At 38.1% G+C, this 23790-nt stretch overlaps 1 protein-coding gene across 17 annotated transcripts in view; it reads right to left on the reverse strand.

Moving 5' to 3' along the window:
* ESRRG (estrogen related receptor gamma) overlaps window positions 1-23790 on the reverse strand; it is a 643479-nt gene that overhangs the window by 162979 nt on the left and 456710 nt on the right. For all 17 annotated transcript variants that reach the window (XM_077986966.1, XM_077986938.1, XM_077986937.1 and 14 more), the window contains one exon: window positions 14411-14826. In XM_077986966.1, coding sequence (XP_077843092.1) covers window positions 14411-14813 — 403 coding nt within the window. In that variant the 5' untranslated portion in view covers window positions 14814-14826. The remainder of the gene's footprint in view (window positions 1-14410; window positions 14827-23790) is intronic.

Here is a 23790-nt window from a genome sequence, read left to right on the forward strand (position 1 = left end):
TCTGAAAGGCCCAGATTGTACATATTTTTGTCTTTGCGGGTCATTCAGTCTCTGCTGTGACTCCTTAACTCAGCTGCTGTAGCACAAAAGCAGTCACAGGCTATACTAGAATTGGTGTGGCTATGTTCCAATAAAACTTTCTTTAGCAAAATGGATTTGGCCCGCAGGCCTTGGTTTGGCCATCTCTTGTCTAAACCATATGGACAAAAGGCTGCAATGACAAAAATACTTTACAGTCTATCATCCATTATTCCTTTCTCGCTCACGACTCTGTAAGGTAGTTTCCCCCAAGTTAGGCACAGAAACTTTTTAAAGAAATCTTTGTAAATTGATAATAACTGAGAAGAACAAATGGAAGAATCAGTTGGAAAACTTTTGCTTTAAGTATCACAAAATGCGAAATTGTTCTCCATATAAAACATGGGCAAAGCTCTCGGCACAGTGAGGTTTTTCCAAAAGCAGGAGGCACTTTGGGAGTAGTGAAGATGTTCTGGAGGCCAAAGCAGGGAGAAAAGGCACACTCGAGGACAACACATAGCGCTACATTCCTTCCTTTGAAGATTTTGTGCTTATCTCTGATCGTCCTCAAATGGAAACTGTAAATAGTACACACTGAAAGGAAAATGGATATCAGAATGTAGATTTGGGATATGTATTCAGATTCATGCTAAAGGTACATTCAGATTTTCAGTTCTACATTCTAAATTAACAAAGATGTCCTTGAACTAAATAATCTCTCAGGAATATTCTTTCTAGTATCATTCAGAGACGCCCTTTCTTTAAGTCTGCTCCAATTGAGATAAAATGAGATTTAATTCCAAATAATATAGCAACTTTTCGTTAAAAATAAAGATTAAAAAAAATTTTCTTCTTGTAACTAGCATTCATCATCATAAGAAGAAAAAAAGACCAAGACCAACAACAACAACAGCAAAAAGGGATTGATTCTGAGCTGCCTTCTGGAGTGGTCACAAAGTTTATGCAAATGGACAATTATTCTCACATCAAAACAGGAGAGAAATAAGCCTCTTTCTTCCTAAAATAATTAATTAAAGAATACAGAAGTGTCATCAGTAGAGACAGATTTTTGAGATCAGTCTAAGACTAACAAACGAAAATTGGGTGGAGAAATGAATGTCAGATGACAAAAATCCAGAGAACTGACACAGGAAACGGAAATGGTGGTGGCACTCAAGCGTTGTGCTCTCAAGCTTCACATTTAAGGGATTTCTAAAAATGAATTACAAAACGTTTAGGTATTTTTAAGACTTAGTTCTGACTGTCTCCTTTCTAAAAACCTTGACTATTATCTAATCGTAACATTAAGCATATTCTTAATTCCTCATTTTTATTCTAATAACTTAAACAATTTTGCCCATGGATTAAAATTCTCTCAAGAAAAATACAATCTAAAATCATTCAATCTTTTAAAAGCTTTTGAAATATACAAGGCAGTGTAATGAAAGGGTTAAGAGGACAGGCTATGGGTTCAAGATTTTGGGGACTCAGTTGTTCTTTGGGCAAATACTTCTCTGTGCCTCAAGTTCCACATCTATAAAAGAAGACAATATAATAATGATAAGACTGCCTACTTCATTGGGATGATTAAAGAAATAAGATAATTAATGTAAAGCATATAGAACAATGTGTGACACTTTGCAAAATCAAATATATTCATTATTATTATAAATTAAACTAATATATTTATTATTACTATTAATATTATTATAGGCCAACAAATTCTTCATCTAAAGGCATTGCATTAAGCTCAGGAATCTTAAAACAACTATGTACATTATCCATATATATAAGCCTAAGGCGATAAAATATTAGAACTTTGGTGTATTTATAAATTTGGTATATATATATAAAATCTCCCAAAAATATTTAAACATTCACCTCCGATCCATTAGGATGGTCGCTACTGAAGGAAAAAAAAAAAAAAAAAACAGAAAATAACAAGCACTGAAAAGAATGTGAAGAAATTGGAACCCTTGTGCTCTGTTGGTGGTAAAATAAAATGATACTGCTGCTCTAGAAAGCAGTATGGGAGTTCCTCTAAGAATTATAAATAGAATTACCATGTGATCCAGTAATTTCACTTCTTGGTGTATGTATATATCCAAAAGAATTAAAAATAGAATCTCAAACAAGTATTTGTACACCCATGTTCACTGCAGTAGTATTTATAATAGCCAAGAGATGGAAGCAACCTAAATGTCAGCCAAGAGATGAATGCACAAAGTAAACGTGGTCTATCCGTACAGTGGAATGTAGTAGTCCTCTGGTATTTGTGATTTCACTTTCAGCAGTTTCAGTTACCCAAAGTACAGTAGTACAGTAAAATATTTTGAGAGAGACACTACATTCACATAACTTTTAGTACTGTATATTGTTATAATTGTCCTATTTTAGTATTAGTTATTTTTGTTAATCTCTTACAGGGCCTAATCTATAAATTACACTTTATTATAGATATGTATGTATAGAAAAAAAAAAAAACCCTCATCTCTGTAGGGTTCAGTCCTATCCATAGTTTCAGGTATCCACTGGTGGTCTTGGTACACATCCCCTGCAGATAATGGGAGACTCTTGTATTATTCCATTTTTATAAAGAAATCCTGTCATGTACAATGACATGAATGAACTTTGATGATATTATGCTAAGTGAAATAAGCCAGTGACAAAAAGACAAAGACGACATGATTCCACTTACACGAGATATCTAGAGCAGCCAAACTCATAGAAACAGAAAGAAGAATGGTGGCTAGCAGGGACTGGGGGAGGCAGAAATGAGGAGTTGTTTCATGAGTGCAGAGTTTACATCTAGCATGATGAAATACTAAAGACTCATAAGCTATTGCACAATCATGCACATACAGTTAACACTAATGTACTATACATTAAAAAATGGTTAAGATGGTAAATTTTATGTTTTTTATCACAATCATTTTTTAAGTTTAATGTCGTTTATTTTAAATATCAGCAGATTAGCTTTTAAGTATAAAAGCTAAAATACTACACCAGCACCCTGTACCTAATTTTGAGCTTATGTGAAACCTTTTAAATTGTATAAATGAGCTCCAATGACTAGACCGTTACATCACTGAAGTCTCATTATCAGCAACTTTAAAAGAAAGTGAATTCATGTGGTTTATAACTTGAGTGAGTTAATGTGTTTTATAACTTCTAAGAAATTGTCTAAGTTTATCCAGTAATATATCAGGAAAACACATCAATGCCCTGGGCTTTACCAAAAAAAGAAAATAAAGTCCTGACCCATGACTTTACTCATGTCAAAATTCTGAACCCCACCCAGTCATACCTCACCAGTTGCCTAACAGCTTCCATAGTTTGACTTTCAACAAGAAGTGATGTTACCTTTCTTATGGATTTAGCAAATCATATTGAGTCATATTCCCCCACAACGAGTTACCAAGCAAAAGTGACTCACATCAGTAGGAACCTCTGACAACACAACTCTCATCATTCATTTCTGTTTTCTTTCCTACATTTAGAGTGAATATTCTGATATACCCTACCTGGCTTTACCCATAACCAATTCTGAGTTTACGGGAGGAATGGCTTTTATTGTATAATTATTTGAACATATGTACAAAGACATGCATTGTGAGAAATATAAAGCACAAAGTATCATTCCTATTGTTTTGCTCTCAAGCATTTAATATGGTGTTCGGTAGACTGGGGCTTTCTAACAGGGTCTGAAGCAACCTTATTTGTCATGACTTGGTTCTGGGTTAAGGGAGCACAAGGAGGAATGAAGGAAAGCTATCAGAGTACTAAGAAAGGCACTGATGTCTTTGTTTGGGAGTTTATCTTGTAATCAAAGAACTGCCTCCAGTACCTTCATCAAAACAAATAGTCATCAGATAATAGAGATTATGGATGGCATGTCCTCTGGGGAGAGTCCAGTGACTGCAGGCAAAGAGTCAGCCACACCCGCTTCCTGAAAGTCCACTCACAAATGTAAAATTCTACCTTGCAAAAGGTAGAAAAGTCAATGGCGTTTTTATAAGAATTAATTGGAAGTGATCTGTGAGGTCTCTTAGACTGTAACATAAAAACAACACAAACCTCCTTCTCAACAGTTACTTGCTAGGAGAGCTCATAGACTTCACAGGTTGTAGTTTGGGGCAGGTTAAGAGAACTCCCCTCCCCCCACCAAAAAAAAAATCACTGGAAGAAATGGCAATGCAAGGGCTTCTTTTCCATAAAAGAATGATTGAATCGGGAACAGGTACGTTTGAGTGGCCCAGACGGGTCAGGATAGGGGATGCTCCCACACTGGAACCAGAGAGGCACCGGGTCTTACGCCAGCTGCACCCATAGTCGGCACCTGGAGGGCAGCTTTGCATCCATGCTGCTCCTTCTGAGGACGCTAGCTCAGGAGAGCCATGGGGAATGGCTTTTATTTTCTGAGTGCAGAGGGTTTTATTAAAGGAAAAATAAATAAGAGTATAGGCTCTGATTAAGCACGCGTATGTAAAGAGAATTTATTCCAGAATTACATCCGTATTTTTTTGGATTCTAATATAGGCCACATCACACAGCAGAATCCATGAAATATGGGTTTATGTAACAGATACATTATACGTTCGGTTAAAGTATAAAGATAGAACTAACTTTAGGACAGGTGCAGTGGCTTACGCCTGTAATCCCAGCACATTGGGAGGTCGAGGCGGGTGTATCATCAGAGGTCAGGAGTGAGAGACAATCCTGGTCAACATGGTGAAACCCTGTCTCTACTAAAAGTACAAAAATTAGCCAGGCATGGTGGCATGTGCCTGTAATCCCAGCTACTCAGGAGGCTGAGGCAGGAGAATCACATGAACCCAGGAGGCAGAGGTTGCAGCGAGCCAAGATCACGCCATTGCACTCTAGCCCAGGCGACAGAGTGAGACTCCACCTCAAAAAAAAAAAAAGATAGCACTAAGTTGAAAAACTATGAAAAAGCTTGTCCTTTTATTAAATGTAACTATCATGAATTAGTGATATTGCTACTACAAAATGTATTATTTTAAATAAATAAGACCAGGCGTGGTGGCTTATACCTGTAATCCCAGCACTTTGGGAGGCCAAGGCGGGCGGATCAACTGAAGTCAGGAGTTCGAGACCAGTGTGACTAACATGGTGAAACTCCGTCTCTACTAAAAAATACAAAAATTAGCTGGGGGCGTAGTGGCCAGCCCCTGTAATCCCAGCTACTCAGGAGGCTGAGGCAGGAGAATAATTTGAACTCGGGAGGCAGAGGTTGCAGTGAGCCAAGATCACACCATTACACTCCAGCCCAGGTGACAGAGTGAGACTCTGTCTCAAAAAATAAACAAATAAATAAATATTTAATTTCACCAGAGGAATATGAAACACTTACTATCACTTCTTCCAAATCACTGTGAAGTAACAGAGACAGTAGGAAAGAAGGTTACCCTTTTGCAAATACATTGCTAGGAAAGTTAATTTTGTTAGCCTAATTTGACATGAGCTATAGTTGGGCATTAAAAGTTTTGCTGCAAATTTGTGTCCATCCTGAATGCCACTGGCATATACCTCTTACATGGGATAGGCTCTTATGTAGTGTCACCCAACAGGAAAATATACCCTACAAGTCAAAGCTAAAATGATGTGCCTATTTTAAATGACTTTTGAAATACAGCAACATAATGCTATGTGTTTAATAAACATGTAAATGACAGCAGAGATTCTGTTTCCTGCAAACTGGAGTTTCTAATATTTGAAGGACAAAAATGTAGTGAGAATCATTACATTTTATTATGTTTTTCTTTCCTTGATCAAAGATCAACCATGAAATAAAATCTCTGAAAATAATCACTCTGATTTTACACAACCCAAAGATCTTTTTTCATCAGCCGCTCTGTTACTTTGTCTTAATTTACACCGATTCTGTTTTCTAATTAGCTAGCCAACACACACACACACTCACACACACATATATTCACACATATATATATAATAGTGCTTACAGATGTGTAGTTCAAACAGGCTTGAAATATCCAAACAGAGAAAAGAGACTAGAAAATTCTGAAGAAGTAAAAATATTCTGAAAAGGGAAATAATAGACTAAAAAAAATCATCATGATAGAGACTGGGTTTCAATTTCATAAATGATATGTACACAAAACTGCCTAGGAAATCCTTTGGCGTAGAAATCTTGTTCATCAACGTTGCCTACAAGGAAGATAAATAGGGTGTTTTGGTTTAGAAGTTGCCCAAACTATGACCAGCAGGTCAAATCCAGGTCTGGGCTTGTTTTTGAATGCCCTCAAGCTCAGAGTGTTTTTTAATATTTTTAAACAGTTTTAAAAAACAAAACAAAGAGTATGGAACAGAGAAGGCATGTGGCCCACAGATCCTAAGATATGTAATAACCTAAGATATTTAAACTATCTAATTTATTATCTGTCTCTTGAAAATGCCTGCTGACCAGTAGCTCTTTGACAACCTCAGAAGTATAACAATTTAGGTGACTCCCCAAGTCAGAACAAACCATGGAAAAGGAATCACTACTCATTTGTTCCAATAAGTGGTTCCAGTAAGTCAAAACCATAGAAAGAAAAACTAAATTATGCTGTTTTAGGACACAAATTCATCCAGTACATCTTCACCAAAAAAGAAAGTCTGTAATACTAACTTTTACTATTAAAATAAACACTGAACCTAACAATTAAAATAGCAAGAGTAGAATGATTCTTGTTATTTATAATTTGGCAATATTAATGCATTTCAAAAGCTCAGACATAATTGGCATGAAATGCAAGAAGAAGTGGAAAAGTCAAACTTATAACAAAAGCAAGTTAAGAGTTAAAGCAGGCTGAGCGTGGTGGCTCATGCCTGCAATCCCAGCACTTTGAGAGGCAAAGGAGGGCGGATCGCTTGAGGTCAGAAGTTTGAGATAAGCCTGGCCAACATAGTGAAACTCTGTCTCTATTAAAAATACAAAAATTAGCCAGGTTTGCTGGTGTGTGCCTGTAATACCAGCTACTCGGGAAGCTGAGGAAGGAGAATCACTTGAACCCAGGAGGCGGACGTTGCATTGAGCCAAGATGGCACCACTGCACTTCAACCTAAGTAACAGAGAGAGACTCTGTCTCAAAAAAGAAAGTTAAAGCAATGAATTATAGACAACATTTCTTTGGAAAATATTACTTCTATATTTAATTTAACAATGCATTCAAACTGATAATTACTGCGATTCATCAAGTCAATTTAGACATGTCCATATTATTTTGGATTTCAATTTTAGAACATATTAGATTTTTAAAGCTACCATTTACTATAAACTGAGGTAGTTATTTTCTCTAGACACTGGGTTAAAAACATTTTATTAGTTTCCTTTGGAAGGTTCATATCATGTACGCTCAATTTGTAAGTTCTTATTTTCTCTATGACTGAAAACAGTCTAAGACTGAAATAGCACATGATGGCAAAAGAAATGCCACACCAGGAAAGATCCTCTAGGACTACACTGCCTGCTTCAGGAAGGAGTCATACAATTCACAGTGTAGGAAAGCAGTTGGTTGCATCAGATCCAAGGGCTATGCCCTCATGCCTTTAGCATATGGCTTGCAGGAAAATGCCCCATGTTTAAGGTGAGATTTAGGCTCACATTAATGCCACCTTAGCCTCCGACAAGAAAAGCCCTTGCCTGAACGCTGTGGGTTTTAGAAGGTATACGTAGCACAAGGATCCCATTCAAAGTGCGAAGGGAACGAAGCCCAGCTGGAGCCGTCCTCTAAGTACCCCATGATCCTGAGTACCTGGGATCCTCAAACTCCCTGGCTAGATCACCACAAGCCCATGGAAGTGCCAGGGTCTGAGTGGGACTCTCTCCTGGGTGTGTCCTCTGGAAGCTAGACTGGACTAAACTGCCTTTCTGGTGTGCACATTAGACCTGTGCGTGGTTAAGAAACAGCTGCTCGGAAGGGGTCACTGGGCCTTAGATGCGTGGGCAAGGGTGTCCACCCTATGTACAATATTGGGAGATAGAGGAGTGGGAAAGAAAGGAGATGGGCGGCAGGCTATGAACCAGCTCTCCTTGCACTGCCTCTCACTGACACAAAACTGCTCCTTGGAGTCAAAGTCTGACTAATAAAAAGTCAGTCTCCCAGGTCATTATGAAGGTATAGTTGGTCAAATAAGACACTAGAACAAATTTCACTTAGGGATTTGGTATCTTGATTTATAACTTTAACATATTTACATACACTATGCAGTATTTGGGTGTGTGCTGTACTCTTGTCCTAGGCCCCACAGTGTTCAGAGTGGACTTAGTTCCATAATGGTCACTCCCACACCTCACGCAGGGAAGATATGCTACTACCTCAGCGCCTAAATTTCACATGTGAAGCTAACTGAGAATTTAATGTTTTATGCAAGTTCCAAATTCAGGCTTGCTTTTTGATGTATGCCGTTTCCCATCCATATTCACAGGGAAATAAAGTTAATTGAGCACCATGAGCTAAATATAACTAAACAAATTCCCAGACAGTTCACCTAAATGCCTCCAATCATATAAAGGCACCGTCAGTGAGAAATGGCTACAGGGAGAGAGGGTTTGTGATCATAGCTAAAGGGTGGAGACAGCTGTGAGCTCAGGAAGGTGACATACCTGTCCTTCTAGTTTAGCATCAAGGATAACTCTGTGTTATATGACACGAACCATCCAGTGTCTGCGTATCCCAGTCACATTCCCAGTATCAACCAAAGTTAATAATTTATTGTACATTTACTATGGGTCAAGTACTTTGATACTCATTCTTTCATGTAACCCTCACCACTTGGGAAACAGAGGAACGGAGGGGTTAAGGTCTCACAGCTGGTAAGTGACTGAGACTTGGGCCTGGCTTTTATAAATCCAAAACCCATGCTATAATGAACATCTTTTTAAAATATCATATTTTAAAATATATGATTTCCTACTTTTTAAATGTGGGGGAAAGAAGAATACTCTATAGCACTATAAGGAGCAGTTAGAATGGCTATATTATCTACACAAAGAAAACTATTTATAAAATTATTGTCCTTATGATATGGACAGAAAAACTTCAGGAGGCCAGTGTTTTTTGTCTATTAAACAATGAAATATGTATTGACCTACTTGGGTATAAGGATGTTTTCCTTCTCTTGCCTCCTTAACAAGAGTCTAGGAGAAACTCTTAATGAGAAGTTTGAAAAGAAAAGAAAAGAAAGAAAAAGAAGGAAGGAAGGAAGGAAGGAAGGAAGGAAGGAAGGAAGGAAGGAAGGAAGGAAGGAAGGAAGGAAGGAGGGAAGGAAGGAAGGAAGGAAGGAAGGAAGGAAGGAAGGAAGGAAGGAAGGAAAGAAGGAAGAAAGGAAGGAAGGAAGGAAAGAAGGAAGGCAGGCTCCACTCATTTATGAATTAAGGCCAAAATTGGAATTGGAAAATAAATCAAAATAACAATATCACATCCCCAAAATTACTATGCCTAAAAAATGACATGAAATCGCTGCTGCCATTGTAACCCTATTTGATGACAGGGTAGAGCTGTCAAAGTTTTGTAAAAAGAATTTTGGTCAGCTGAAAACAAAAACAAAAAAGCAAAACTTTGGTTTCTACCCAACTAAATGCTGACCTAATTCAATAGTTTTTCAATGATAACTTGAAAATAGTCAATAAGTAAAATATTCCTTTCTATTTACCTTTCATTGAAATCCATGATTAATTGTCTTTCACAACAGAAATAGCACATTCAGCTCTGAAAACAACAATTTGTATTACTTTTCTCAACATGTGTTCTGGATAGATGTTCTTTTGGTTCCAAGTTTAAGAAGTATTTTTTCCCAACTTTTTAAACTTATATATTTATTACACACTCGATAACTAATCCTAAAAATAAATTGTTAAAATAAGAAATAAGATGGCTCATGCCTGTAATCCCAGCACTTTGGGAGACTGAAGCAGGAGGATCTTTTGAGGCCCGAAGTTTGAGACCGGCCTGAGCAACATAGGGAGATCCCATCTCTACAGAAGAGTGAAAAATTAGGGAGGCCTGGTGGTGCATGCCTGTTATCCAGCTACTTGGGAGGCTGAGGGGGAGGGATCACTTGAGCCCAGGAGGTTAAGGCTGCAGTAAGCCAAGATCACATCACTGTACAACTGCCTGGGCAACACAGTGAGACCCTGTCTCAAAAATAATAAGAAGAAGATATATAAAAAAGGAAAGATCTTAACAGATGATGGCATACATGAAAATGCCTATGGATGCACATGTCCCTTAAGTCAGTGAGAGTAGAATCAGGCCCTGGTGAGGCAGGAGTCACATTTATGTAACGGCCTGGCCATTGGGGCTCTAGTCTAGAAAGACTTGTTGTCAAGGGGAGTTACATAATCTCTTCTTTTTCCTTAGAGAGCTTTAATGGAGGGGAGGGAGAGACTAAGATCTGTGAAGGGTGGTTTGGCTGCAATGCTGTCTGAAGGCATGAGAATGAACTCTAAGGCAGCTTCAGCATTGGAATAAGAGTCTGGGCCACACTCAACATCTTTGGAGTTCAACCGCTATCACTACTGTATTTGGCCACAGAAAGGAGGGGCCGTTCCAATCTTCCTTACAATTACCGCTCTAATTATTACATTATACTTTCACAATTTAATCCCTTTATTTGCCTCACTGCCTTTTTGGGGCTAAGTGAGCACCACAGTGTGATGCCTGATGATGTAGCTAGCAGGGTAGCCTCACCAAGTGTTGCGCAGCTGCCAGCTACAAGCACAGCCAGGTGGGCAAGTCCAGAGTGCTAATCTGGACAGTGACATCTCTGTCTTCTGCTCAAAATCCTTGAAACTTGCTCTCTCCAATATGGAGTAAAACTGAGCACATACATCAATGCCAAGAATCACCCTGTGCTTTGCTCTGTTAAGCTTTTGGTAGCATTTCAGCATCCTAAAGAATAATCATGCATAGAATTCCAATTGCTCTATTCTAATTATTGTTCAGTAAGTAACTATTGCAGAGCTATTAATGTCTAACCTGTAAAATGTTTTGAGACATGTATCAGGAAATTTTTTCACATTGTTATTCTATCTTTACAAAACATACCAAAGACTCGAGGGTTTAATCCCCTAAACCCTAAACATGGGTATTTCCTCAAGGCAGGAGACATTTGTTAGAGGAATTCATCTCAATCCACAGCCTTTGGGAACAAAGCTTTAATAAAATGTGCATAAGAGGACACTCCAACCAACCTGCTGTCTGAATCGCAGTAGGTTCTCAGTAAATATTTGTTGAATAAATGGGAGTGGTTTTCACATCGGGAACCTCTTGCTTATATCAGTGCACTCAGTGCTCCTGAATTTATCCCAAAATATTTGCTTATCTTTGTGTAGTTACATGCAGAGCTGTGTAAACTGAGTTAACAAAATCAAATTAATAACAGTTTAAATTTTATATACTTTGTAACCATAAGGGTTGCAACACTGTTGAACAATGGCTGGTAAACACCCAAAGATATGAGGTATGCTTTCATTCTCAAGTTTTGCAGTGGTACCAAATAGACTGAAGAGATTTCTCAAATGCCCAGAGGTGATAAAAAGCCTTGTGCACAGACCACCATTGTTTTTAGCTTACTTGCATTCCATGTGATTTTCTATTTCATTTTAAACTTAAGTATTCTGAGGTTAATGCCTTCAACTAATAGATGAGGATAAAGAAAATAAAGATCCAGTAAATTAAAGATTTTTGTAAGAAAATATCAGTAAATATAGCAATGTTGAGCCAGAAATTATAAAGATACAGCTATGAAGATATTTAGGACATTCATATATACTGCATACAACTTGGCTTTGTGCTCTTCATTACAACTATGAAAGGCTATGAAAAGATTAGGATTAGGTATCTCATCTACTATGTAAGAGTATGATGTCTTGAGAAATTGTGCTTTGGGTAAACATTTTTTTTTTTTTTTTTTTTTTTGAGACTGTGTCTAGCTCTGTCACCCCAGGCTGAAGTGCAATCATGGCTCACTGCAACCTGCAATTCCTGGGCTCAAGCAATCCTTCTGCCTCAACCTTTCCAGTAACCAGGACTACAGGCACATGCCACCATGCTCAACTAATTTGTAAATTTTTTACAGAGATAGGATTCTCACTTTGTTGCCCAGATTAATCTTTTAAACTTTTGGCCTTAGGGATCCTCCAGCCTCAGCCTCCCAAAGTGGTGGGATTACAGGCATAAGCCACTGTACCTGACTAAGTAAACATTTTGATTGTGTTCTCATCAGCCACAGATCAAGGAAGTTATGTAACAGACAACAAAAAAGCAAGGGAGAGACAGTACAACCAATTCCACTAGGGATTGTCACTAAAATGCTCAGTGCAACTGATGGAGAAGAGTTGGATTTCCAGATGCTCTTAAAAGGGAAGGTGGGCCGGGCGCAGTGGCTCATGTCTGTAATCCCAGCACTTTGGGAGGCTGAGGCAGGTGGATCACGTGAGGCCAGGAGTTCGAGACCAGTCTGACCAATGAGATGAAACCTTGTCTCGACTAAAAATACAAAATTAGTGGGCCGTGTTGGTGCCTGTCTGTAATCCCAGCTACTTGGGAAGCTGAGGCAAGAGAATCACTTGAACCCAGGAGATGGAGGTTGCAGTGAGTCAAGATCATGCCATTGCACTCTAGCCTAGGCCACAAGAGTAAAAATCCGCCTCAAAAACAAAAAAGAAAAAAAAGGGGAAGGTGGGAGACTGCTCTATGTACACATAAGGGTTTTCAGAATCATGTTTTGTGGAAATATTTAAAAGGATTAGCACTTAACAAACATTACTTCTTTTGTGCTTTGAAAACTAGTACATCACAAAATTATGAAGGCTCCAAATAAATTGGTTTCAGTTCTGCCCAACAAGGGGCCATTAGATGATGATGGTCTATGGTCAGTGGTAAATCAGCAGTAGCATGGTCTAGAGCAGTGGTTCTAAATTTGAATTACATCAGGATTACACAGAGGGTTGGTAAAATGCAGATTGCTAGACCCACACCCAGAGATTCTGTTTGAGTTAATACAGGATGGGGCCTGGGAACTTGCATTTCTTACATTTTCTCAGATGATGCTGGTACTGCTGGTACAGCCACTGTGCTTTGAGAACTGCTGTCAAATAATACAACACAGTACAGTGCAGTGGTTCTTAACTTTGCCTTTACATTAACCATCACCTAGGAAGCTTTCAAAAATCCCCCTTTCCCTGGCTGTACCCAAGACCAATTAATTCAGAATTTGGGGACATGAGCCCTGGCATCAGCATGTTTTTTTAAGTCTTCCACTGATTCCAATGAGCTGGCAAGTTTGAGAACCACTGATATGTGGGAAGATAGACTTCGTGTCCATAACTGGTTGTTAGGAAGACACATTTCATAAACCACTGAACAGAACCATTGGTGAGCTGTGGATCCTCAAAATATATGTTTTTCCTTCCCCTATTTTCTTCAAAAGTGAATCACAAGAGACCTAAAAACGTGAATTTTTTTTGCCAGAATATATATATATATATCTATAGATTTTTAATGAACTGAATTCTAGATCTGTAGATCACCAGTTTAAAAGGGCATAAACAAATTTCAGTCCTATTTTTCTACACTATATGGGGGAAATAATGTTATTTATAAATCTGAAATCTATGAAGTTTGGGGTATATATCACTTATATATGTTGGAGGTACGTTCTATCATTCGATGACATTTTGTTGACATAATTTGGAAATTTTTTACATAAATTCATTTAAAAGTTAGAATAAGTATAGCCAACCACAAGGAAAAAATAAAGATGAGTAGGTAATTAAATTGGTCTAGAGCAGTGATTCTTAAAATTGGTCCCTGGACTGGCAGTATCATCAACATTACCTGAAAATTTATTTAAAATATACAATCTCAGGCAGGTCCCCACTCCAGATCTAATGAATCAGAAACTCTGGAGGTAGGACCCAGGAATCTACATTTTAACACGATTTTCAGATGATTTTAATGCACACTCAAGTTTGAAAATCACTGGTCTAAAGTATTTATTTCCATGCATCTGTAAGAAGATCCAAAGGGGTCAAAAACACTGTTAGTCCAATGTGCATTTGTACAGTTGCTCTATAGACCCACATTGCTCTAATAATAACTATGCGCTTATAAACTCTACCCAAAGTTTATTATCCTTGCATCATTAAAGCTTAAGAGTAAGAGGAAAATTAATAGATATGGAGTATATCTGGGGGGATTTTAGTCTATAAATCTTCCACTATCAATTGTAATCTATTTCTATTTTCTACTCGAGAGAGAATTAAAACTATGGTACTTGACTTATGAGAATAAGAATAAGGAAAAACAAAAACTCATCACGTGAGGTTGGAAGTGGGGAGAGTATTCCCAGGTCCGACACTAACCTTGAATTGTCCTCTTGAAGAACGCCTTGCAGGCTTCACATGACGCTACCCCATAGTGGTACCCAGAAGCGATGTCACCACACACTAAACACAGTCTCTTGGGCATCGAGTTGAGCATGTATTCACACTTGGTCTGGGGATCTTCAACGATAGTGCTGGAGCAGTCATCATACAGTTTCCTGACAGGACCACTACCTCCCAGGATAGGAGCAGAAGGGTAGAGAGGTGGCGAGTCAAGTCCGTTCTGATGGCCATTCATGGTTGAACTGTAGCTCCCACTGGCGTCTGATGAGCCACCAGGGCTGTGGTGGTTGACGCTGTCCGTCAGGGAGGCCGGGCTGGAAGGTTCCGTCTTGATGAAGGACGAACAGCTGGAATCAATGTGTCGATCTTTGTTTGACATTCTGCAGAGAAGCCTGAGATTGAGGGAGATACAGAGAGAGAAAGAGGAGAGAGTGTCAAACACAGACACCAAAAGAGGTAGAAACAAAAGAGATGGTGAAAAAATAGAGAAAGGGAAAGGGAAAGGGAAAAGGAGGAAAAAAAACATTCATATGTTTAAAAAATTCATATGTTAAAGACATTGCTCTTTGAGAGTGTTTCCTAAGGGCTAGGGACTACACATCATTCATTCTCTAGTCAATACTTCTTGTTCTACAAGAAGGTAATCAGCATAAGGGCATGACAGGGTTACAACAAGGGGCCCAGACAGGCCATAAACAAAAGCTCTAAAGGGTCCAATTGCTTTCATTTTACCTTTCTCTTGGAGAACCAGTGTCAATATCTAAATCAACTCTAGATTCTAAATTTATCAATGGAAGAGGTGGTGATTTGCAAAGTCTATACCATTTCTAAAATTGTATTTATCCTCACTCTACCTTTCCTTCCTCATTCTGATGCTGCAATCATTTTATTATGAGCGGAATAAAACTTTTATTTTCAAGGCTGAACAGATGATTCTCAGCTCTGTAATTACTGTTTGTCAGCACGCTTCCATAAGCATAACTGTGTCTTTTATTGATCTGACTAAAACACATAGGGAATATATCCTCAATCACTTTGTTTCTTTATTTAAATTGCTCTATTTCATAGCCATTTGGCAATATAGAAAGACATCAAGTATAAAATTAAAGCCAATATTTAAAGATTATTTCCTAGAGCCTGCAAAACTTAGTGACTGATCACTAGCATTCATTAATAAATGCGTGCATGTGTTCATGCACATTCACATATGCCATTATTTAAGAGATGAATCAGTAAAAGCCATTTGAGCCTTCAGTATACCTGTGAGTTCACAAATCTGATATTATATTATCTGATGTTATATTTATATTCAGTAAAGTAGAAATGTATCAAATTTTGTCCTAAAAAATATACTTGTGATGGTCCTTCCCCCACTTCTTTTTGTCATTTAACATTATACCTCCTAAAAGGAAAAATGATGAAGCATGTAATCTGGCACACTGTTTTTCTTATCTGGAAGAAACACTTCATCCCTCTTTCTTTGTTGGTCTCACAAGCGACCGAATTTCTGGAAAGGTAATTAGATGAAAAGATATAATTGGTCCTATTTTCTTTTTATTTAGCCATTGTGCAAAATCTTGTTTAGCAAAATCTCTAAGAAGCTTCCGAGAACTCACTATAGAAAGAAGAGGTGACAGTCAAGAAAGGGACTTAGATAATTGCTTCCCAGTGGAAAGTTGATTTATGGGAATCCCTCTGGGTAATGGTCATTCACTAGAATTTGGGGGACTTGTCACAGGATAACCAAAGGGATGCAGTTATCTCTTTCACTATAAATCTAATGATTTTTGATCATTGCGCAAATTTCATGCTCTCCTCCAGGTACTCCATTGTTCGGTTACTTTAAAATGAAGAAAAATATGGAACTTTTCTGGCAGGAAGTTTCACTTAACTGTTCCAAGAAGGCGGTCTCAGGAGCAAAGCATTGAGGCAAGGTTTGCCTCTTACCAAAGATATTTCACTTTGAGAAATCTTGCACAGCTTTCTAAAGTCAAGCAGTATCAGGATGTGAAGAAAGCAAATAGGAAGGAGAAAGCCACCAAAATATCTTCGTGCTTTCGTCCACCCACTTGTGTTGTCCTTTCCTCAAGAACTAGTGAAAGAAAAAAATATCCCCCTCGCCAGCCTGAACTACGGCGTCCTCTCTCTTCTGCATCTGCTGCCTTGTACCCGTCACTGTTAATGAACGTTGTAATTAATAGATCGCTCTCCTTGTCTCCTTAGCACTCTGGGCTAAGCACTTTCCTCAAGTCAACGTTTGAAAGAAAGCGGGTCGGCACTGACTTACAGCAGCCCTGTGAATTCCTTTTAATTTAGAGCACTTACACCACCACTTCACTTATTACCTTATAATTACTGGACTGCGCGCACATACATTATGATCTTAGACTAGAGTTAGAAGTTATTAGGGTACTAAACCATGCTTGCTCCCCTTTCCTCTCTCTAGCACTGAATTTCTCACAGCTATGACAATTAACTATTTCACCATCTGCCTACAAGGCACCATTTCTTTATTTAATTTTTTTTTTTTCATCCAGAGGAGAGTTGCTTGGGGCTGCTTGATCTTCAGGCCCTCTTTTTAAAAATTCTTTTTTCCTCTCTCTCTTTTCCTGTATCTTCCATGGTCACTTCCACCCCAGTTTTCTTTTATTCAGGCTCTTCTTCATGCACTTGTAAAATTTGCAGAACTCTTGATTTAAAGAACAAGGCCAGAAATTGCCCTCCCATTTACGGATTAGTTATTTGCTAAACCATCAAATATTTATGTGTCAAATGCATGTTGTTAAAGTCCCTGAAAAATAAGGACTCTCCAGCAAGTTGTCGCATCCAAAATCTCACACCATAACTTGGCAATAGGCTGGATAAAACAAGGAAATTCAGGAGGCACGAGCTGCCAGAGAGGTCCTTGAAACAGAAGAAATATCTTCTCCTAAACAAGGTCTGGCCACTGGAGCCATAAATGAAAGTGAACCCACTGGGTTTGTGCTGCAGGTTGTGCATGTTTTTGCCCTGCCACGAAGTGTTTCCTTAATTAATATCTTTTGCCCCGTGGAAATAATAAAAGTCAGAATTGCCATTTATCAAGTGCCTATTATGTGCCAGGCACTGAGCTGAGCACTTTACAGATATTACCCCTCATTGAATCCCCAAGATAACTTTGTAAGGGAGATATTTCTCTTTAGGAAACCGAGCCTCAGACCTTTCAAAATTTGCTGAGGGTCGTACAGCTAGGAAGCAGTGCAGCCTGAATCTGAACTCAGGCCTGACTCCAAGGTCCAGAGCAGAGATGTCTCGAGGACAACAGAGTTTTTCATGGTGTTTATTTACTCAATTTTAATAAATAAGCAAGCAAGCAAGTTAGAGGTGGCACGCAGAGATCTACTGGTTTTATTTCTCAGCAATTACATCCACAGCCCATGTATAAGTGGAAAAGGGCTGAAGGAGCCACTGCGCTGGCTGCAGGTCTGCCCTACTGCATCACCCACCCAGGGTTTGCAGTGATGCCTAAACAGAATCCCTGAAAGAACACAGCTGTCTCCTAATTACTACTTAGCGCATTACACTGAACACTTCCTAGACACTATTATATTATAACCTAAAACTACAGCGAGTCTTAATTCTCTGCCTCTCTGTCTCTGAAATTCTACAGCTCTATTATTCAAGCCTGAAATATTCACAACTATCTATAAATTCAATTGTCAGCTGGTGGGTTTTATTCTAGACTTCACTTCAATCTAAAATTAGAGGCACTAAAATTCACATTAACTCTAAGAGGAATGTAGTGAATAGGACTTTATTTCAAAAGAACACCTTTTTGTCAGAAAGAGCCATTTTCAAAATGATGGCTTTATCTGTAGCCAAAGAGAATAAGCCCAATTCCACATTGTGCTGTTAATGCAGAAATTTTAAGTCACATTGGATTAATAAAAATCTAAATTTAGTTAAGAATTATGAATAGAAATAACATGTGTCGAAATATGTGGGAAATATTTATTTTAAAGCCTTAGTATGGTTACTATCATTATTTTAAGAGAAATGGTGAGATGAACAGGGAGTAGGACCAGGTAGCTCCCTTCCCAAAACCTCTGAATGAACCCCCTGAGAATAAACTGGAAGGGGAAATAACAATGTCAAGAATAACCTTTAGTTTCTATACGAGACACTAGGTTTGAGGAATTTAACAGCCTACCTGAAATTTCAGGGCTTTAAAAAGCATTTCAACACAGTTTGAGATACAGCATCAAATAATTCTGATGATCATACTTCAACCTAAGAAGTCATTTCCTAGCCCTGCTTAGGGCCAGCAAGGGTAAAAATTATCTTTGGTGTTAGATACTAACAATCGGCCAAACAAAATGTCTTAGTTGTTTGACTATTTAAAGATGTAGTTTTTGAAAGTTCATTAATGGTGCGTATATGTGTGTACACAGAGTGAGGGAAAGAAAGAATAAGAATCAATTAAAGTTGCTGCTGTAGGGGAAAAAAGGATAATCTGTAAGTTAATGTTCAATTTATATTGTAATTATTTTTGGATTAATAATTGTTTTCGGAGATTCTACCTACATCCAGGTAAATGTGTGATCGTGAATGAACTGTCAGGAGTTTGAATCTCCACATGCACGTGCTGATGTTCAAAGGGCTCTACATTTCAATGGAAGTTCTGAAGCTCAGCCAGTACTTTCATTTGTTAAACACTGGCATAACAATAATGTTCCATAGGGTTATGCATTATTAACCCTTTCACCGAAATACAAGTTCTTAACAAGCAGCTGTATTTCATCATGTGAATTTTACACAGATCTTGAATTCATTTGCTACTGTATTTCCCCCCTAAAACAAATGGAGAAATAAATGGGAAAATGGCTGCATAAAATTCTCCTAAGGAATGTGTGTACAGATCATCTTAGATCTTCTCGTTTGTTATACTAAGGCAAGATCTTCTGCCACTTTTACTATACCAATAATAAACCCTTTGGTAGGCTAAAGAAATGTCAACTAAAGAAGTCAACATATTTGCTTTTCTTCTTTGTCATCCTTAAGGGCCTGGAAAGGTAATCATCATCATTATAAATTCCAAATGCTTTAAAAATTTATTTCCAATATTTTTGTATAAGGACACAATGCAGCAAACCTCCAAGTTTACATACAAATACAGAGATAAGAAGAGTCCCCAGCTCCTCTGTGTGATTCATCGGAATCACAGAATTTCAGGGACAGAAAAGAAGGTTATCAAAATCACTACTGATTCAAAACAAAAATGAATCTATGGTGATTGGTTGATTTTCTACGTTCTGAAATTACCAGATTAAATATTTAAGTATTTGTGTTTAAAAAAATAAAAAGCTCTTAATAGCCTATAGTGTGTATTTGTGTGTGTGTGTGTGTGTGTGTGTTTTATGCTTTCAGAAGAAAACCTCTAGACTAATGCTGTAGCTCCCAGAGGTACAGGCTTCAGAGCCCATGACCCCAGCAGCTCCCATGGCAGCCTGAGTTACAACTTCAAGCACGCTACTTTACAATGAGCTTTTTTTCCCCCTGCTTCAACTAATTGCACTCTCGTAAAGTGGCAAAATGTGAATCACTTAGTAACAAAATGGGCACCAGCTGCTATTGTCAGAGAATGGTGATGCTGAAGAAAGGGAAAGCAACCGAATGAAGTGTCATGTCAGAAATCAACGGTGCAACGTGTGATTTGAGAAAACATGACTACTTTACAGAGACAGGGTGTCATTATGGCATCACAGTAATACGATGCTTTGACAACTGCTGGGTCTAACATATCATCATTGCATTAAGGTACACTGGCTTAGTTGGGAAAAGAAGAGAAAGGATTTTTTCTTTTAATAGGAAATATCTTAAGGTCTGCCTGGTTAACCTAACGGAAGGAGATCATTAATTGTAAAGGAAGAATTGTGAATCCTGGTCCACACGCTCAGAAAGATAAAAACACATGGGCAACTTATACACACATGCTTCTGTACAATTTTAAGGCCTGCTTTAACAAGCATTGAGCCCTATCTAATAGAATGGATTTCTGTATATCAGGATCACAATGACTTAGATTTAGTAATGCTGCTTCTTGATTCTTTGAACAAATAACTTGTGCATTTAGTCCAAAAGACTCTCTCTAGCTTACTCCATGAAGAACAAGAATAATAAAACAGCTGCCCTCAAAGCTGGTGCCTGAGTTGCTGACAAGAGATAGAGCTATGTAATGTGGAGACATGGAGCCAGCCCCCTAAAAAGAAAAATCAGAGCTGAAAGCTCTCCCAACTCTGTAAAAAGCTCTCTGCTGCAAGCAAAAAGGAAATTCAGTACAAGTAACCAAGACCTTCAACTCATTTCTGGCTGATCATTGAAATAAAAGTGTCCCATGCATTATAATTTCATACCTACTGACCAAACTCTTAACAGCAGGACCTCACCGAAACCCTATCTGCTTTTAGGGTTGTAGAGTTCAATGGTCCTTTCTTATTTAATTTTTTTCTAATATTAGGTTGGTCAACTATCCTGGTTTTAGCAGTAAAATCCCATGTCCTGGATACCCCTAAATCCCAAGTAAACCAAGGTGGTTTGTCACTCAATCTGGCATATAAAGATACCGATAGAATCCTATGTCTTCACTCCTGCAAAATCTAAGGGATTTGGAAATGGAGACAATTCATTCCTTGCAATGGAAGTCCAGAAAAATGGCAAGAGAAATGCACTAATAAGATCGACTAAACTAATGGGGACTAGGGGCATTGTAAGTATGTATGTGGTGTAAGTGTCTGTGGACACAGCAGCATCCCATTTTACTATGCTGTGCAAGCTGGAAGTGACTGCTGATTTCCTTAAGCCATCCAGACTATTTTAGATGTAGGAAATTGCGGTTGCTTCAATTTGTATTGCCAGGTGATTTTTTATGCTTCCTGGTTGATAAACTTTATTAATGGGAAAAGAAATGGTCCTGTGATATCACAATGTGTTGCACATTATGATTGTTGACAGTTTCTGTGTTTAAGGATTCGATCTGATGCAGAGGCGCTTAGTAGTGCAATTTATCCTTAGCTTGTTTTCTTGGACCTATTTCAATCTGGGGGTGAGCATCTCTTGTTTATGGCTCTAAATACAGTAAGTGAGCTACTGACAAATCAATAAAACTGTTAAATGCATAATAATGCCGAGTAATTGCATACATGATGTTTTGCATAATTAACTGTCTGAGCTTTTCTTTAATATAATGGGCACTCATGTAATATAGAGCAGTTATAAGTCTATAAAATATACACAGTTTATATGAACCATGATTCTGCTTAAAACTCTGGCTAATCATCTACATCGGCTTTGAAGGGAGAGCTCTCCTCCACTGCCAAGTCCAAATCAATTCTTATGACATTACTTTATAACTAACATGATATTTAACTGATGATGGCTATTAGCTATTATACAGATTGCATTCAAAAACTGTAACAGTAGGGGGGAAATACCATTTAGTTTAAACAAACTTCTGCCATGTAATCAATATTATTGAGGCAAATTAAGTGTTTTAACAAGTGTGTATATTTGCCCTAATGCAGCTTAATTAACTATATCCTCACAACTGCTCAACTACATGACGCCAATGGATCCGAAGAGAGAATCTCGAAAACCTCCTAGACAGAAACAAAGATGCACAGCAGATGGAAAAACAAGCATTTTGTCTCCGATCCCTGAAAATATTTCTTACTTCACACAAGTTACTCTTCTGTGAACCAAAAGCCTAAAGACAGCAGGGCTTTCGAACAGTGTGCTACAGTCAACCATTTGGGCAGTAGATGTCCCAGTATCGACCAGGTCACTATGCCCAGGGTATAGTCTAATAGCTCTAGGCAATGGGTGGAGACCACTACTAAAACGAAAGGTTTCTATGAGATAAAAAAAAAAAAAAAAAAAAAAAGTACCCAAGATAAATCATTAAAATGAAGCTTACAATATATGCTGAATGTAACATGTATTCGGTGTTAGAGATTTACTATGCCATGAGCAGACCTCCTCTGCAGTAAGCTTTCTAGGGGAAAGCAATAGTCTCCTACTTCTACAAATCTCTGGTCTTTCAAACAGAAATATGGATCAATAAAGTTTGCTTGTGTTCAGACAATTCTGTTTTCAAGCACTCAAGGAGCTCACCGAAGAGAACTCGACACAACAGAAGGGGACTGACAGCTAAATGAAGACCTTCCCACAGCACCGCGCTAGAGAAGAAATAAACAGACATTCAACTCATAGAAAGTCTATGCACTGATCTTTACAAATTACAATTGAATATAGATGCTTTACTCACAGACACTCCAGTGATGGAGTTCACAAATCAAATCGAGGTCAATGAAAGCTCAGGCTTCCTGAATGTCCCTTTCCTATTCTCTGCTATACTGAAACAGGAAATGCAAATGCTATCAGAAGTTGATATAAGGATATGGAGATCATAGTATTGATGTCATTCTTTACTCATTAAGAAAATGTTTTGCAAAAGCAATTACAGTGACCAATAAACCAGCTGCCTCCACAGACATAGGTCAGTTCACCAAGAGTGGAACTGTAAAAGGTACTCTGCAACTGAGTGAATCACAGTGTTGAGCAAATCTAAATGCTAGGAAATCATTGTTGAAATAAAGGTTGCTTCAAGCACATATGAAAATTTCTGTGTTAGATGGAGATTTGCAGTACAATCAGAGATAATAAACTCCATCTGTTGGTAGCAGTTAAACTACATTTATATTTTTACCTTAATAGCTTAGTCTGCAGTAGTTAACATCTGGATGTAAATGCAGCTGGTCTTGGGCGATCTATAGCAGAGTTGACATTATATTGTTGGTATCAGGTGTTGTCCAGCTGAAGTAGAAGAGTAGTGGGGAGGCAGGGAGGAGGGGAACTCAGCTAATTATTAATCCTAAAAATTCCTCCTCTATCCTCTTTTTAAATAAACATTTCATTGAGCTAGTTACTTGAAGAGAAAGTAAAGCTAAAACACACAAGCCACTATTTGCAGGCAAGGGAAAATAACATATATCTGCACATATATTTAATTCAAGCCATGGAAATGACTAAGGATTTATTTTGTAGCATGACAGGTTTTTTTTTTTTTTTTAAAGGATTATTCAGCAGCAAGATAGCATTCAGTGAAGCCAGTAGAAGCCACTGAAAAGCCAAGAGTTCAAATCAGGATCTGCTTGTTATTTGTCACATTCAAAAGTCCAAATACAAACATGCAGAGAAAAATGTCTAAATATAATTTGCCATTCTAAAAAATCAGCTGAAAAAAAAGGGACTATACCAGAGTCTCTGCTGCTTGCTTTTCTTCTCCTCTCCTTTCCCAGGGAGCCCTGACTTCCTGCAGT

The sequence above is a fragment of the Macaca mulatta genome, chromosome 1, assembly GCF_049350105.2.
Source record: "Macaca mulatta isolate MMU2019108-1 chromosome 1, T2T-MMU8v2.0, whole genome shotgun sequence".
Classification (NCBI taxonomy): Eukaryota; Metazoa; Chordata; class Mammalia; order Primates; family Cercopithecidae; genus Macaca; species Macaca mulatta.